The sequence below is a fragment of the Ranitomeya imitator genome, chromosome 7, assembly GCF_032444005.1.
Source record: "Ranitomeya imitator isolate aRanImi1 chromosome 7, aRanImi1.pri, whole genome shotgun sequence".
Classification (NCBI taxonomy): domain Eukaryota; kingdom Metazoa; phylum Chordata; class Amphibia; order Anura; family Dendrobatidae; genus Ranitomeya; species Ranitomeya imitator.
The window spans coordinates 72,345,858-72,359,819 of NC_091288.1; the positions used below are offsets into that span (position 1 = coordinate 72,345,858).

A 13,962-nucleotide genomic window follows, 5' to 3' on the forward strand; every position below is an offset into this window, starting at 1 on the left:
AGACAAGGACTGGCCATATGAGAAATCCAAGGGAAGAATCAAATCCAACCAAGAACATTGACAGCAGGCATGGACTAAAGCCCAGAGCAGGTTTAAATAACAAACCCAGGCAAGGCGATTAGTGAAGGCAGCTGCTACAGCCACCCAATGGAGCAGCAGTTCCACTTGAAACCACCAGAGGGAGCCCAAGGGCAGAACCCGCAAAAATACCATTAGCAACCACAGGAGGGAGCTCCAGAACGGAACTCACAACACTTCTCCCTTCTGCTTTTCTGCTCATGGTCTCGCTATCCTCCATCTCCTCTCTCATTAGGGGCACCCACATCATGCAACACTGCTCACACTAGACCTTAGGTCTTTTCTCTGCACACTCTGGGCCCTTTTTAACTTCCTCACAGGAAAAGTCTTTTATCCCTTCATCTTAGCCCCTCCCACTCTGGGCTAGTCCCAATCATTAACTATAACTATTCCTATTAACTACCTGTTGCAGGGCAAAATATAATCACAACACATTTCACAGTTCACTTTGCACATCAAAATCCTTTTGCACCAATACACATGTTCTCCAAGGGGGAACGTGGGCAATATGTCCAACACCTTACACGCTCACAGTGTCAAATCAAGTGAGCACTCAGTGTGTGAGTGGGCACACTCTGATCTCCAGCTCTCCTCTGAATATACTGCATCAAGTGCAGTGATCAGGCTCAGGGACAGTGCTGAATATGCAAATCGGAAGGCGTAGTGCTGCATCAAACAATGTCCCACGCCAAGGGTGCACTAAAGAACTCTCATTTGCATATGGATTTAAAATAAATGTATCTGCAACTACACCACCAAAATATATATTACTGGTATGATTTCCCCCTTTATAGGAATTTAAATAGCTGAGTTTGTATTTTGGAGGGTGAGAGATTTTAACCTTTTATTTGAGAAACATCAAAACTATCGGTCTGCAGTGCAAGATTATCGCATTGTATGAATTATAGGAGCATCTTCTGTAATAAGTGGCTGTGCAGATCTGTGCTCCCCAGTAAACTATGTCTAATGGCATCTCATTTTGAAGCAAAATGAAGGTAATTTGCTTAACAGAAGCTTTAGAGATGAGCAGATCACTTTGTGCAACTGTAGGGAACATGGTGCATTGTTTTGTTCCTTTTTGCCTTTTATGTATATTTGTCTGTACAATGTGATACTGCTACACTAACTTGGTGTATTATCACTTCTTAATCTGGTACTGCTACACTATTATGTGCATTACTGTGTTTTGCTTCCTTACTTGTCCCTGTACTGTATACTCTATTTAATGTAATGTTTTATTGCTGATTTCTGCTACTGTAGAAATATCCCATGTTGTACAGTATGTATTTACTGTTGCTGCAATGTACATATTTTCTATTGTAAATGTTTAGTGGGTAGGGACAGTGTAGTACCCGTTTATAGCCACTAGCTGGGGGCATTTTAGTGCATACAGCTCTTAGATAGTGTATAGCGTAAATAGATGGTTAATAGTAGGAAGGGCTGCTGTATGGTAAGTTGCTGTAAGTGTTAGGATAGAGTCAGAGGGCGAGGGACGCCCGTGCCGTCCACATGGGCTATAGGCCCAGGGCTCCTCAGCAGCCACAAAATGTTAAAGTAGTGGGGACCAGTCATCCAGAGAATCAGAACAGTACAGTTGGGGGCCAATAGCGGTTACAGTATGTGGCAACTCATTGCTTGGGTAGAGGCCCTCAAGGCCGGGGCAAAACGACAGATGCAGTGAGTTTCGACAGTAGAGATGTGGTACAAGCGCAGGAAACAGCACAGAAGGGTAGGTCGCTCTCCCAGTGGTTTCTGGCTGTGGGAACTAATAATCTTGTATCTGGGGCAAAACAGACCGAAGGATGTGTATCCGTTGTGGAGCGATTAAGGGAGGGTGCTGAGGAACTGCCAGGGACAGCCCGACCCAGGCCAGTGCTATGTGACTGTAAGGAGGTGGAACACAAGAAGAGTCCGGGGGCGGTAACCTTCTCTGCTCCGTGCCTGGAACCATTGAGCTGTGCTACAGGTTCCCCGGGACCAGGGTTGCAAGAAATGATCCGCCCCTCTCTATTTGTCAGCATTAGAAGTTTGTAGAACATATTAAGAAAACAAGACAGTCAACCAGTAACTGAGATTAACGGAACTAAATTGCAGAGATAAGGGCTTTCAGCAGGTTCCTGTCTGCCATCGTAAGCCATCTGCACCCCCTGATTGCGTCATGGGGGGAAAATGGGAGCCGGTGATTGCACTATTTAAATATCTCAGTTAGTGATTGACAGCAGCATTTATGTTGTTAAACAGCAGCAATCTGAGCCATCTTCAGTCTCTGTTGTAACAGGCAGATGCCAGCTGTGTAACACTGTCAGCATCTGTCCAGTGTGGAGTGGATACACATGTATCCTGAATAACTGTGACGAATAGTTATGCCAGGGTTTGTAATTGGTTTAATTTCCAAAACTGGAGTTGATACATACTTTGTCTATATTAATCTGATGCTTGGTCCTTGCCTGGAACTCAAAGGGAACCTGCTAGCAAAAACGGTATTTATCTGCAGCCATAATGGTAATCTGCCGTATCTAAAACAAGAAAATGTGTCTAATTGGAAGTGGGGATACAGGGAGAAAATTAAGTTATATTCTACCTGCAGCCCCTCACTTCCAGTCATTGGGGCAGTGATGGGACTGTGAACTATCAGTCACTATAATTGCACCCCTTACTTTTTGATGGACATCCTGTTTGTCCAGTTATGTGCAGGTGGAGTTATCACGGATTCAGATGAATGGAAGAGAGTGGCTGCAGGGAAAACATAACTTCATTTTCTCCCTGTAGCTGCACTTGCAATTAGACACCTGCACGTGTTTAAAATGGCATTTACCTATAGATTATCACTATGGCGGCAAACTATTCTGTTTCTTTTGCTGACGGTTCCCTTTAACTATATAAGCCAGGGATATACACCATAGTAGATCCCAGAAAGAAGATGGCGTTAAAAGTGTTTTCCATCTTTCTGCTGCTGCTTTTTTATGTTATCTTATTCTCTGCTTCTATATGAAAAAGAACTGATTAGTTTGGTAAGTAAATTATGAGATGTGGCCTTTGCCTAAATTTAGCGCATCAATAGTACTTAGCTAAGAAATGTTCATATAAGGGGGTGGGAGAACACTCCTGTATAATGGCCCACCAGAGGGTTTATCTGTTCCCTTTGGGGCCAAGCTGAGAGTGATAATAACCAATACTGTAGATGATATGTCCTATGCAATTACAAATATACATAAACAGGGTAATGCGGCAAAATGTAGGTAGATAGGTAGGAGAGAATGTTTCCATTTATCTGAGTGGATGTATGTAGTCAGAGTAAACAACCATTTTTATAGAAAGATAAGGCTGGAATGGCATCTTTCTTCTTTAGTGTCTTGTCTTGATGAGAGTGAAAACCAGCCTGGACTGAGGGTAAGGAAGAAAACTTGGGGTCCCGATTGGTGCTGGTTAGCATCCATACCCTTAACCATCCAAGACAGGAGTATATCGTGCTTATTTGCCCCAATCACCGTTACCAAACCTTGTTTTTTAACCAAATTACAGGACAGTTTCTCCTCACCCATTAAAACTAAGGGCACCATCTAACTGCGCAGGGATTGCTCTATTTATGGGCTGCTCCAGTGATATGTGCATGCTTCACCTGAACCCAACTTGATAGCAACAGCTAAGTGTGTTGACTCGGTAGGAAGGTAACAGGGGAATGATATGGGGAAAGAGAGAACAGACCTGTTCTTAATGTCAAGGTGGAAGTAAAGAAAAACTGGGCCTACATGCATACAGCCACATGGGCTAGTATATAATAAAACACATCAAAATAAAGCAGTGCCTACCTAGTGGCAACTTCCAAATGTGAATACAAATCAAAAAAAGGAAAGGGAAGCTAAATGCTATAAAAATACGAAATTTTATTGGAATAAAGTTAAAAAAGTGATTAAAATGGTGACATAAAGTAGGGGCAACATATGCAAAATAAGGCCACTCATTAGTGGTAATTTGCCAAGAGTAATAGAAATACCAAATTTAATGACCACAATAATCAAACATGATAAATATGCAAAAGGAGTTAAAAAATATCCCCTTTACATATTTATCATGTTTGATTATTGTGGTCATTAAGTTGGGTATTCTATTTCTTTTGGCAAATTACCACTAATGAGTGCCCTTACTTTGCATATGTTGTCCCTACTTTATGTCACCCTTTTAATCACTTTTTTTTAACTTTGTTTCAATAAAATTTCGTATTTTTATGGTATTTAGCTTCCCTTTCCCTTTTTTGTTTAGCTACATAATAAACCTTTAAATCTGATACACAAAAGTGTTATAATAAAAATTAAATTGACTTTTAGTGACAATGAACCTCATATTAATGGATAAATATCATGTAGAAGTGGAGGAGCTCCTTCATGTAATCAGGACTGCTTATTAAAGGGATGGTACCGCGTTTGTAGATCATTAATAAATCAATGTAATGTAGCATAACATACTGTTATAACCAAGTTTTGAAGGCATTTGAAACATATTTTGTGTGTTATAGGAATTTAAAGAAGGCACTGAGGGCTGACATCTTGTTTTCACAGCAGCAGCAGGACACTATCAGTGTCATCATACAGCACCCCATGGTCATAGGAGATAACAGACCACCACTGACCCTATCTATTGTAATGGCCAGGTATTGTGGAGGGGGGGGGGCAGAGAATCATGTCATCTGGGTGAGAGAAACTGATGGGAGAGAGAAAAACAGTAACTGCTGGTGATAGCAGATCACAGGGCAATCACCAACAAAATGGCACTGCCCTGTGATGCTACTCTTCATTGCCCAGCCATGTAGTGTATTGCCCAGCCACCTAGTATATTGCCCAGCCACGTAATATATTGCCCAGCTACGTAGTATATTGCCCAGCCACGTAGTATATTGCCCAGTCACGTAGCATATTGCCCAGTGACGTAGTATACAGCACAGAGCCACGTAGTATATTGCCCAGCCATGTATGTCACAGGTTAAAAAATAAAAAATAAACACATACTCACCTTCCGAGAGAGCCCTTGTAGTCATGTCACCTGTGTGCTGTGCACTCGGCAGCTTCCGGTCCCAGGGTTGGTAGCGCAGGACCTGTGATGACGTCACGGTCACATGACCGTGACGTCATGGCAGGTCCTTGTCGCATACCATCCTTGCCACCGGAACCTGCCACTTGCATGGAGCGGTTACCGGAGTGTCTCGAGGAGCGGGAAAGGCGGCGGAAGGTGAGTATATAATGATTTTTTATTTTTGTAATATTTTTAACATTAGATCCTTTTACTATTGACACTGCATAGGCAGCATCAATAGTAAAAACTTGGTCAGACAGGGTTAATGGCGGTAACGGAGTGAGTTACCCGCGGCATAACGCGGTCCATTACCGCTGGCATTAACCCTGGGTGAGCGGTGACTGCGGAGAGTATGGAGCGGGCGCCAGGCACTGACTGCAGGGGAGTAGGGAGGGACTAATCGGACTGTGGCCGTCGCTGATTGGTCGCGGCAGCCATGACAGGCAGCTGGCGAGACCAATCAGCGACTTGGATTCGATGACAGACAGAGGCCGCGACCAATGAATATCTGTGACAGAAAGAAGGACAGACAGAAAGACGGAAGTGACCCTTAGACAATTATATAGTAGATAATATGTCTCCCATGTCAGAACCACAATATATGGAGCTTTACGTGTATAATGATGTCTAGTGCTGATAAAATCCACTAGTAGCTGCCAACTACTTGTTGATGGTTTCCAGGAAGATTGTTTTCTACTCTGAAAATGTGAACACAGTCAGGTGATGTCTTAACGCACCCATAAACATTAGATTAATGTTGTTCGAGCCCGCTGGTATTGAAGTGTTCAGCGTTCAGTCTAATGCGTATGTGAGCCCCAGACAATTGAATGTCAGGGGAGATATCGATCAGGTATGTCTGATTTCTGATCACTTTGTTCCCCAAACATACAGTACAGACCAAAAGTTTTGACGCACCTTCTCATTTAAAGATTTTTCTGTATTTTCATGACTATGAAAATTGTACATTCACACTGAAGGCATCAAAAGTATGAATTAACACATGCGGAATTATATACTTAACAAAAAAGTGTGAAACAACTGAAAATATGTCTTATATTCTAGGTTCTTCAAAGTAGCCACCTTTTGCTTTGATGACTGCTTTGCACACTCTTGGCATTCTCTTGATGAGCTTCAAGAGGTAGTCACCGGGAATGGTCTTCCAACAATCTTGAAGGAGTTCCCAGAGATGCTTAGCACTTGTTGGCCCTTTTGCCTTCACTCTGCGGTCCAGCTCACCCCAAACCATCTCGATAGGGTTCAGGTCTGTTGACTGTGGAGGCCAGGTCATCTGGCATAGCACCCCATCACTCTTCTTCTTGGTCAAATAGCCCTTACACAGCCTGGAGGTGTGTTTGGGGTCATTGTCCTGTTGAAAAATAAATGATGGTCCAACTAAACGCAAACCGGATGGAATAGCATGCCGCTGCAAGATGCTGTGGTAGCCATGCTGGTTCAGTATGCCTTCAATTTTGAATAAATCCCCAACAGTGTCACCAGCAAAGCACCCCCACACCATCACACCTCCTTCTCCATGCTTCACGGTGGGAACCAGGCATGTAGAGTCCATCCGTTCACCTTTTCTGCGTCGCACAAAGACACAGTGGTTGGAACAAAAGATCTCAAATTTGGACTCATCAGACCAAAGCACAGATTTCCACTGGTCTAATGTCCATTCCTTGTGTTTTTTAGCCCAAACAAGTCTCTTCTGCTTGTTGCCTGTCCTTAGCAGTGGTTTCCTAGCAGCTATTTTACCATGAAGGCCTGCTGCACAAAGTCTCCTCTTAACAGTTGTTGTAGAGATGTCTGCTGCTAGAACTCTGTGTGGCATTGACCTGGTCTCTAATCTGAGCTGCTGTTAACCTGCAATTTCTGAGGCTGGTGACTCGGATAAACCTATCCTCAGAAGCAGAGGTGACTCTTGGTCTTCCTTTCCTGGGGCGGTCCTCATGTGAGCAAGTTTCTTTGTAGCGCTTGATGGTTTTTGCCACTGCACTTGGGGACACTTTCAAAGTTTTCTCAATTTTTCGGACTGACTGACCTTCATTTCTTAAAGTAATGATGGCCGCTCGTTTTTCTTTACTTAGCTGCTTTTTTCTTGCCATAATACAAATTCTAACAGTCTATTCAGTAGGACTATCAGCTGTGTATCCACCAGACTTCTGCACAACACAACTAATGGTCCCAACCCCTTTTATAAGGCAAGAAATCTCACTTATTAAACCTGACATGGCATACCTGTGAAGTGAAAACCATTCCCGGTGACTACCTCTTGAAGCTCATCAAGAGAATGCCAAGAGTGTGCAAAGCAGCCATTAAAGCAAAATTTGGCTACTTGGAAGAACCTAGAATATAAGCCATATTTTCAGTTATTTCACACTTTTTTGTTAAGTATATAATTCCACATGTGTTAATTCATAGTTTTGATGCCTTCAGTGTGAATTTACAATTTTCATAGTCATGAAAATACAGAAAAATCTTTAAATGAGAAGGTGTGTCCAAACTTTTGGTCTGTACTGTAAGTTGCCGCCAACATGTCTGGCGGCTTCTCTCTCATAGAGAACACAGGAGCACTTGGCCAAACGTTGCAGAGTTGACCGAGATGGTTGCCAGGCCAAATAATCGGCTGAACCATCATTCATCCAACAGCCATCTATTATGTATGGGGGCATGACAAAGACGCTAACTTCAGTAAACAGCCATTGTGAGCTATGAACAGAGCTTTACTTGTCTTATAAATCTGATTATTATTATTATTATTTTTCTCACTGCATTTTGTCTCCTTTCCATCTGTACTTCTATATATTTACATAGAAAAATATCATTATGGGCATTGCATATCTATTTTTCTCTATTATTTTATTTCTGTGTAAGGAGATTCTGGCAATCATAAACTTTGTATGTGCCAAAAATTCAGAGACTGTTTCTGCTGGACAAGTCTTGCTTATTGTACTCAGGCTACACAACCGCCATAGAAACTTCAGTATTAACAGAATTTTATGCCAACGTAACCAAATAAAGCAAATCAAGCCTTGAAGCAAAAAGCAGGCATAGCTTTAGCAGATGAGCAAGGCGCTGCACACAGCTCTATAATACTCAAACCTTTTGATTGCAGAAGATCTTGGCTCATGTTGTGAAGCATCAGATTTTCTTCCCGGAGTCAGTTTCTCTGCACTATCCAGCAAGGCACTGAGCGCTACACGCCGAAATACATTTCCATGAGCTTCTTTGATGAACTGTACTAGCTGCCGAATATCACAATACAATCCCTGGGAAGAGGAATCATGACATGTCAGTGAGATAATAAGAAGTGATGACACAAAGCCTAAAATGGAGCTTTGCTAGGAAAAAGTAAATTGGAAGGTTGCTAAACTCTTCATTACACAATTGTTAAAGTTTATTTCAATAACACTGGAAAACCCTTTGAGAAAATGACTTTAAAAAGGATATGTCTCATTAGTAAATAGATTCTTAGAACTGATGAGGCTGGTGTACTTACTTTTAAAATATATGCCAGAATGGCTGTAAAATCCTTACAGAAATTTTATATTGAATCTCTGCTCACTTGGTTTGATTGACCGCGCCTCAGTTTCATTCGTCCCTGTTACTAAGTTCCGTCCCATCCAGACTGATTAACAACACCTCAGTGTACATCCTCCCTACTGCTAAAACCTCATATACAGACAGATACAGTGGGGAAAATAAGTATTTGATACACTGACAATTTTGCAAGCTTTCCCACCTACAAAGAATGGAGAGGTCTGTAATTTTTATCGTAAGTACATTTCAACTGTGATTTTTACATAATTAATTTACATTTTTTTGCATGAAATAAGTATTTGATCACCTACCAACCAGCAAGAATTCTGCCTCTCATAGACCTGTTAGTTTTTACTTGAAAAGCCTGTCCACACATTCAATCAATCACACTCCATCCTCTCCACCATGGCCAAGACAAAAGAACTGTGTAAGGAGACCAGGGAAAAAATTGTAGACCTGCGTAAGTCTGGGATGGGCTACAGTACAATAGGCAAGCAGCTTGGAGAGAAGGCAATAACTTTTGGCACAATTATTAGAAAATGGAAGAAACACAAAATGGCTGTCAATCTTCCTTAGTCTGGGGCTCCATGAAAGATCTCGCCTCGTGGAGTAAGGATGATTCTGGGAAAGGTCAGGAATCAGCCCAGAACTACACAGACAGACTTGGTCAATTGTGACACCCCAGGAGTCCGCATGCCACAATGGTATTGCCTTCCTCACAGGGGAGGTGATGTCATGCCTAGAAACAAGGAGGGATCTCTTAATCAGGTAATACTGACATACAACACCGTCCTGACTCCAGACCAGAAGGGGGAGCTCTAACCCGGCTTTCAGGAGAACGTCCCTATAAATTCTGGTCTGAGGGAGGGGTTAGACATTCTGTTAGTGAGTCTGTGTGAGGGACAGTGAGAGGACAAGAGGAAAAGGACAGAAGCCTGGGGTCTGGAGCTGCGAGTGGACTCACCCCAGAGGAAAGCGCCAAGAGACCAGACACCGGGGTCCGTGGTGGTGTGGGAATTGCAGACCCAGCCACTGAACCTGGAGGGCAGGAGATTGCAAGTCTCCTGTCCAGTCCAAGACCTGCAGGTACCACAGCAAGTGAGGAGCCTGGGGCTGCCGCAGAAAGGACAGTGCCCATGAAAGTTTCAAGATGTCAGCCATACAGGTTGAGAATACAGACACTGAATGGACTCGTGCAGAGCATCAGGAAGCAAGGGTCAGATATACAATGCAGAGGGAAGGCCTCCGAACCCACCTGGATATGTGGATCCCGAGCTGTTTCCAGGCTGCCCGGACCGCACCATCACCTGTTACCTGTACCCTGGATTGTACCAGAATTCTACCAGTAAAAGGTAAACAAAACTTCTATCCCTGTGTCCTGCAATTAATTCCTGCACCCTCAGTCCTGTACCCCACCGCCATTCATCCCCCTTACCAACTAAACGCCCTGCGCCAAGGACCGGGTCACTGCCACCGTGACCACCCCTTTAAGAACAGAACCATCCCGGTACCGAGTACCCCACGGACCTAGCGGGCGCTCCACAATTACCTGAAGGGAGCTGGGACCACAGTCTCAAACATTACCATTAATAACACACTATGTTGTCATGGATTAAAATCCTGCAGGGCACACAAGGTCCCTCTTGCTCGTGATGCACATGTCCAGATCCATTTGAAGTTCACCAATGACCATCTGGATGATACATAGAAGGCATGGGAGAAGGTCATGAGGTCAGATGAGACGAAAATATAACTTTTTGGTATCAACTCCACTGCCGTGTTTGGACGAAGAAGGATGAGTACAACCCCAAGAAAAGCTTTACAACCGTGAAGCATGGTGGGGACGCATCATACTTTGAGGGTGCTTTTGTGTAAAGGGGACAGGACAACTGTACTATATTGAAGGGAGGATGGATGGGGTCATGTATCACAAGATTTTGGCCAACAACCTCATTCCTTCAGTAAGAGCATTGAAGATGGGTCGTGGCTGGGTCTTCTGTAATAGAGTGCAGGGTACAGTATGTCACCACGGAACAGACAGACCAACTGTTGAGGGGAATTTATTAACAGGAGTAAGATTCTCCTCGCAGGGAGTAAACAGGGGGTTAATAGAGATAAAGCAAAGAGTAAACAGTTAAGCGGAATCGAAATGGTTAATGAGTGTTCTTGTAACTTATCAATCCGGGGAGGTCCTGACTGGAAGGTCCTTTTTCCAACGTGGGTACAGTCACCAGCACTGAGATCCTGAAGTCTCTCCTCTGTCTCCTGGGAACTGGAGACTCTGGGGTTAAGTCTTAGCAGCCTTTTCTCCCAGTGAAGCTGGAAGCAGGAAGTAACACAGCCACTCTGCTGCGAGTCTCTGTATATTAGGCTGGCAGTCTCTCTCTCTCTCTCTGCAGCAGCAATGCTACACACACTGAGCAGTTTACTTTGTCACACTCAGGGGTCCTGGCTTGTCAGTGTGGTCACCGGGGCTGCGCGCTCAGGTCACTGTAAGGGGATACGTTTTCTCTGATTACGGAGGCTTCCAAGTCCACTCTCACATCCAGCTTCCACTACGGCTGGTATCTCAGCCTCAGTGCCCTCACGGGGAGCACTCTTTTGGGGAGCGCGGCACTGCAGCCTGCTCTCTCTCTGGTGCGCTGTCCCTCTGTCTCGCACGCTCTGCTCTCCCGCTCTTTTCTGACCACACCCCCCTCTTCCTCTCTGCCCCCAGCAGTCACATGGTCCCTTCTGTCCAGGGCAGAAAGTCTTCCCCCCGACAACCCAACTGTCTGACTAAGTGGTTCCAGGTAAGGAGCAGGGAAAGCAACCTCCTTACACTTCCAGCATGACAATGACCCGAAACACAGAGCCAGGGCAACTAAGGAGCAGTCTCCAGACCTGAATCCAACAGAAAATCTTTAGAATGAGCTGAAACTAAATGTTTCCCAGCGACAGCCCTGAAATCTGAAAGATCTGGAGAAGATCTGTATGGAGTAGTGGCCAAAATCCCTGCTGCAGTGTGTGCAAACTTGGTCAAGAACTACAGGAAACGTGTGACTGCAAAGGTTTCTGTACCAAATATTTAGCTCTGTTTATCTATTGTATCAAATGCTTATTTCATGCAATAAAATGCAAATTAATTATGTAAAAATCATACAATGATTTTCTGCTTTTTTTAAGATTCTGTTTCTCACAGGTGAAGTGTACCTACGATAAAAATTACAGACCTTTGTAGGTAGGAAAAGTTGAAAAATTGGCAGTGTATCAAATACTTATTTTCCCCACTGTAAGTACAAACTTCAGCTGTCAGTCAGGCTGGATGGGCTGAAACTGAATAGACTTGGAATAATGAGCTCTCTTACTGTTTAGCTGGACATAAAATGTTCAATTTAATATCAGAATTATTCAGTTATTCTTCTAACATGGATTTCATCAGATCAATAGAATTTATTTATACAGTTCGAATTGTGAAAGACGATGACAGATCCACCTTACCCCTACAGGGCAATTTTTGTGTGATAGTTTTTTCCTCCTTTTCTCCTAAAAGCCATACATCTTTCATTTTTCCATCAACATGGCAGTATGAAAGTTTATTCTTTTGTGGGACGAGTTGTAGTTATGGAAGGAGACGTTTATTTTACCATACAATGTACTGGAAAATGGGAAAAATAAATTACCACAATGGAATTGCGAAAAAACGCAATTCTGCAATTGTTTTATGGGTTTTGTTTTTATGGTAGTCATTGTATGGTAAAAATGATTTATCAACATGATTTTCCACATCAGTACAATACAGCGAAGGTGGGCAGTTTTTTGTAGTATACTGTTGGAGCTGGTGACTGTGCACTCTTCCTATCAGCCTAATGCTGTTTTTAATTTGATCCTACCATCCCTTTTAATATTTAGGATTTTAGCCTAGGAGAGGGCATGTTTGATAAATTTTAGGTTTAGGGTCATATCATGCTCTCATGAGTTGGCTAATTTGTGTGCTAAGTACCTTCATTTTAGAAGTATATTATATATAGTAGTAATGCAGTTCTAATTTCATATATTCAATGTTTGCATACATATTACTGCTTAAAGTGTGCTGCTGTATTCTTTTGTTTGTATAAAAGGAATTATTGTCAAGAAATAAATAGCAAACGTCACCTATACCCTAAACACAACCATAATACTGAAATATACATACAGTCTGCAATAGTTATACCTCTTTTTTTAGAGAGACTAGTTTGCAGGGATCTTTGAGCTAATAATGATATTATGGAAGTAATTGAAAAATAAAAGACATAAAAGTGTATAATTTTGTAAATAAATAAATAGAAATATAGCCATGAAACAAAGCATCTAAGAATTAGCAAATAGTGTTTGGAAAAGAAATCTTAAAAATACTTGTATCATGAAGCGTCCAATGATCTTACCAGGTTCTCAGGACTGTGAAGCTCGTGAGTAGTAGAAGCGCAGCGAGTGATCAGAGACTTAAACATGGAGCTCACAATAATGCCTTCCACACTTTGTGCTGTAGATTTATTGTCCATTGTTGCAAAATTATTTCCAAATCCAGCTCTGTCTGTAAATACACAGTAGCACGGAATTGTAATTGTTAATCAAAGTACTTTATGAAAGCTAAAGTACTGAATCATATCAGTACAGTCAGTAACGTTACGCAGGCCTACATTTTCAATTTTGGGATGGAATATATTATTTACGGTTAATTCAATGAAAATATGGAATGGAATTCTGTGTAGATTTTAGAAAATTGATCTTGATTTACTCTTACTGTCGGTCACTGGCTCCATGCAGAATCCCAGAAGTGCGTGGAGGAAGTCGACAACATTATTAAGAGAATCCTTATTAACGTAATCCTTCATTGTTTGACGGAATTGCACTTTATCCAGTTTATAAAGCTTAGTAAGACAGCTTTGTGCCTGCAAAAGACAAGCAAGGGATGAGTCGGTTATTTTACCACTAGAGGCAGTGAGGAATGTAACGGTTATGACAGTAACCATGAACTACGGGTGTAAAAGGCAAACAATAGAGAAGCCGCAAGAATGTCCGATTCACACGTAAATCCTTGTAACATCCAGGGAGTCGGAAATGAAGTCATGGAAGTAAGAAATCGAGGAAGATGGCCATGGGTAAGTATTTTATTGCATTTACGCAGGTTTAAGGAATAAACATTTTCTGGGGAGTTGCTTCTTTAATTATGTGTGAAAGTCCATAAAATGCCCAATAATACATTAATGGGTTTATTTGAGTCAATGCATTTATATGTCTCCACTGTTGTACTTTTTTAAT

At 42.4% G+C, this 13,962-nt stretch overlaps 1 protein-coding gene across 28 annotated transcripts in view; it reads right to left on the bottom strand.

The window, feature by feature from the left end:
* The window catches only part of UNC80 (unc-80 homolog, NALCN channel complex subunit), a 256,402-nt gene that overhangs the window by 214,909 nt on the left and 27,531 nt on the right, over positions 1-13,962 (bottom strand). For 23 of the 28 annotated variants that reach the window (XM_069733446.1, XM_069733450.1, XM_069733457.1 and 20 more), the window contains exons 15-17: positions 13,439-13,592; positions 13,086-13,234; positions 8,245-8,411 (exon numbers count right to left, since the gene is read on the bottom strand). In XM_069733446.1, coding sequence (XP_069589547.1) covers positions 8,245-8,411; positions 13,086-13,234; positions 13,439-13,592 — 470 coding nt within the window. The remainder of the gene's footprint in view (positions 1-8,244; positions 8,412-13,085; positions 13,235-13,438; positions 13,593-13,962) is intronic. The other 5 variants (XM_069733439.1, XM_069733465.1, XM_069733464.1 and 2 more) reach the window with 1 other exon arrangement.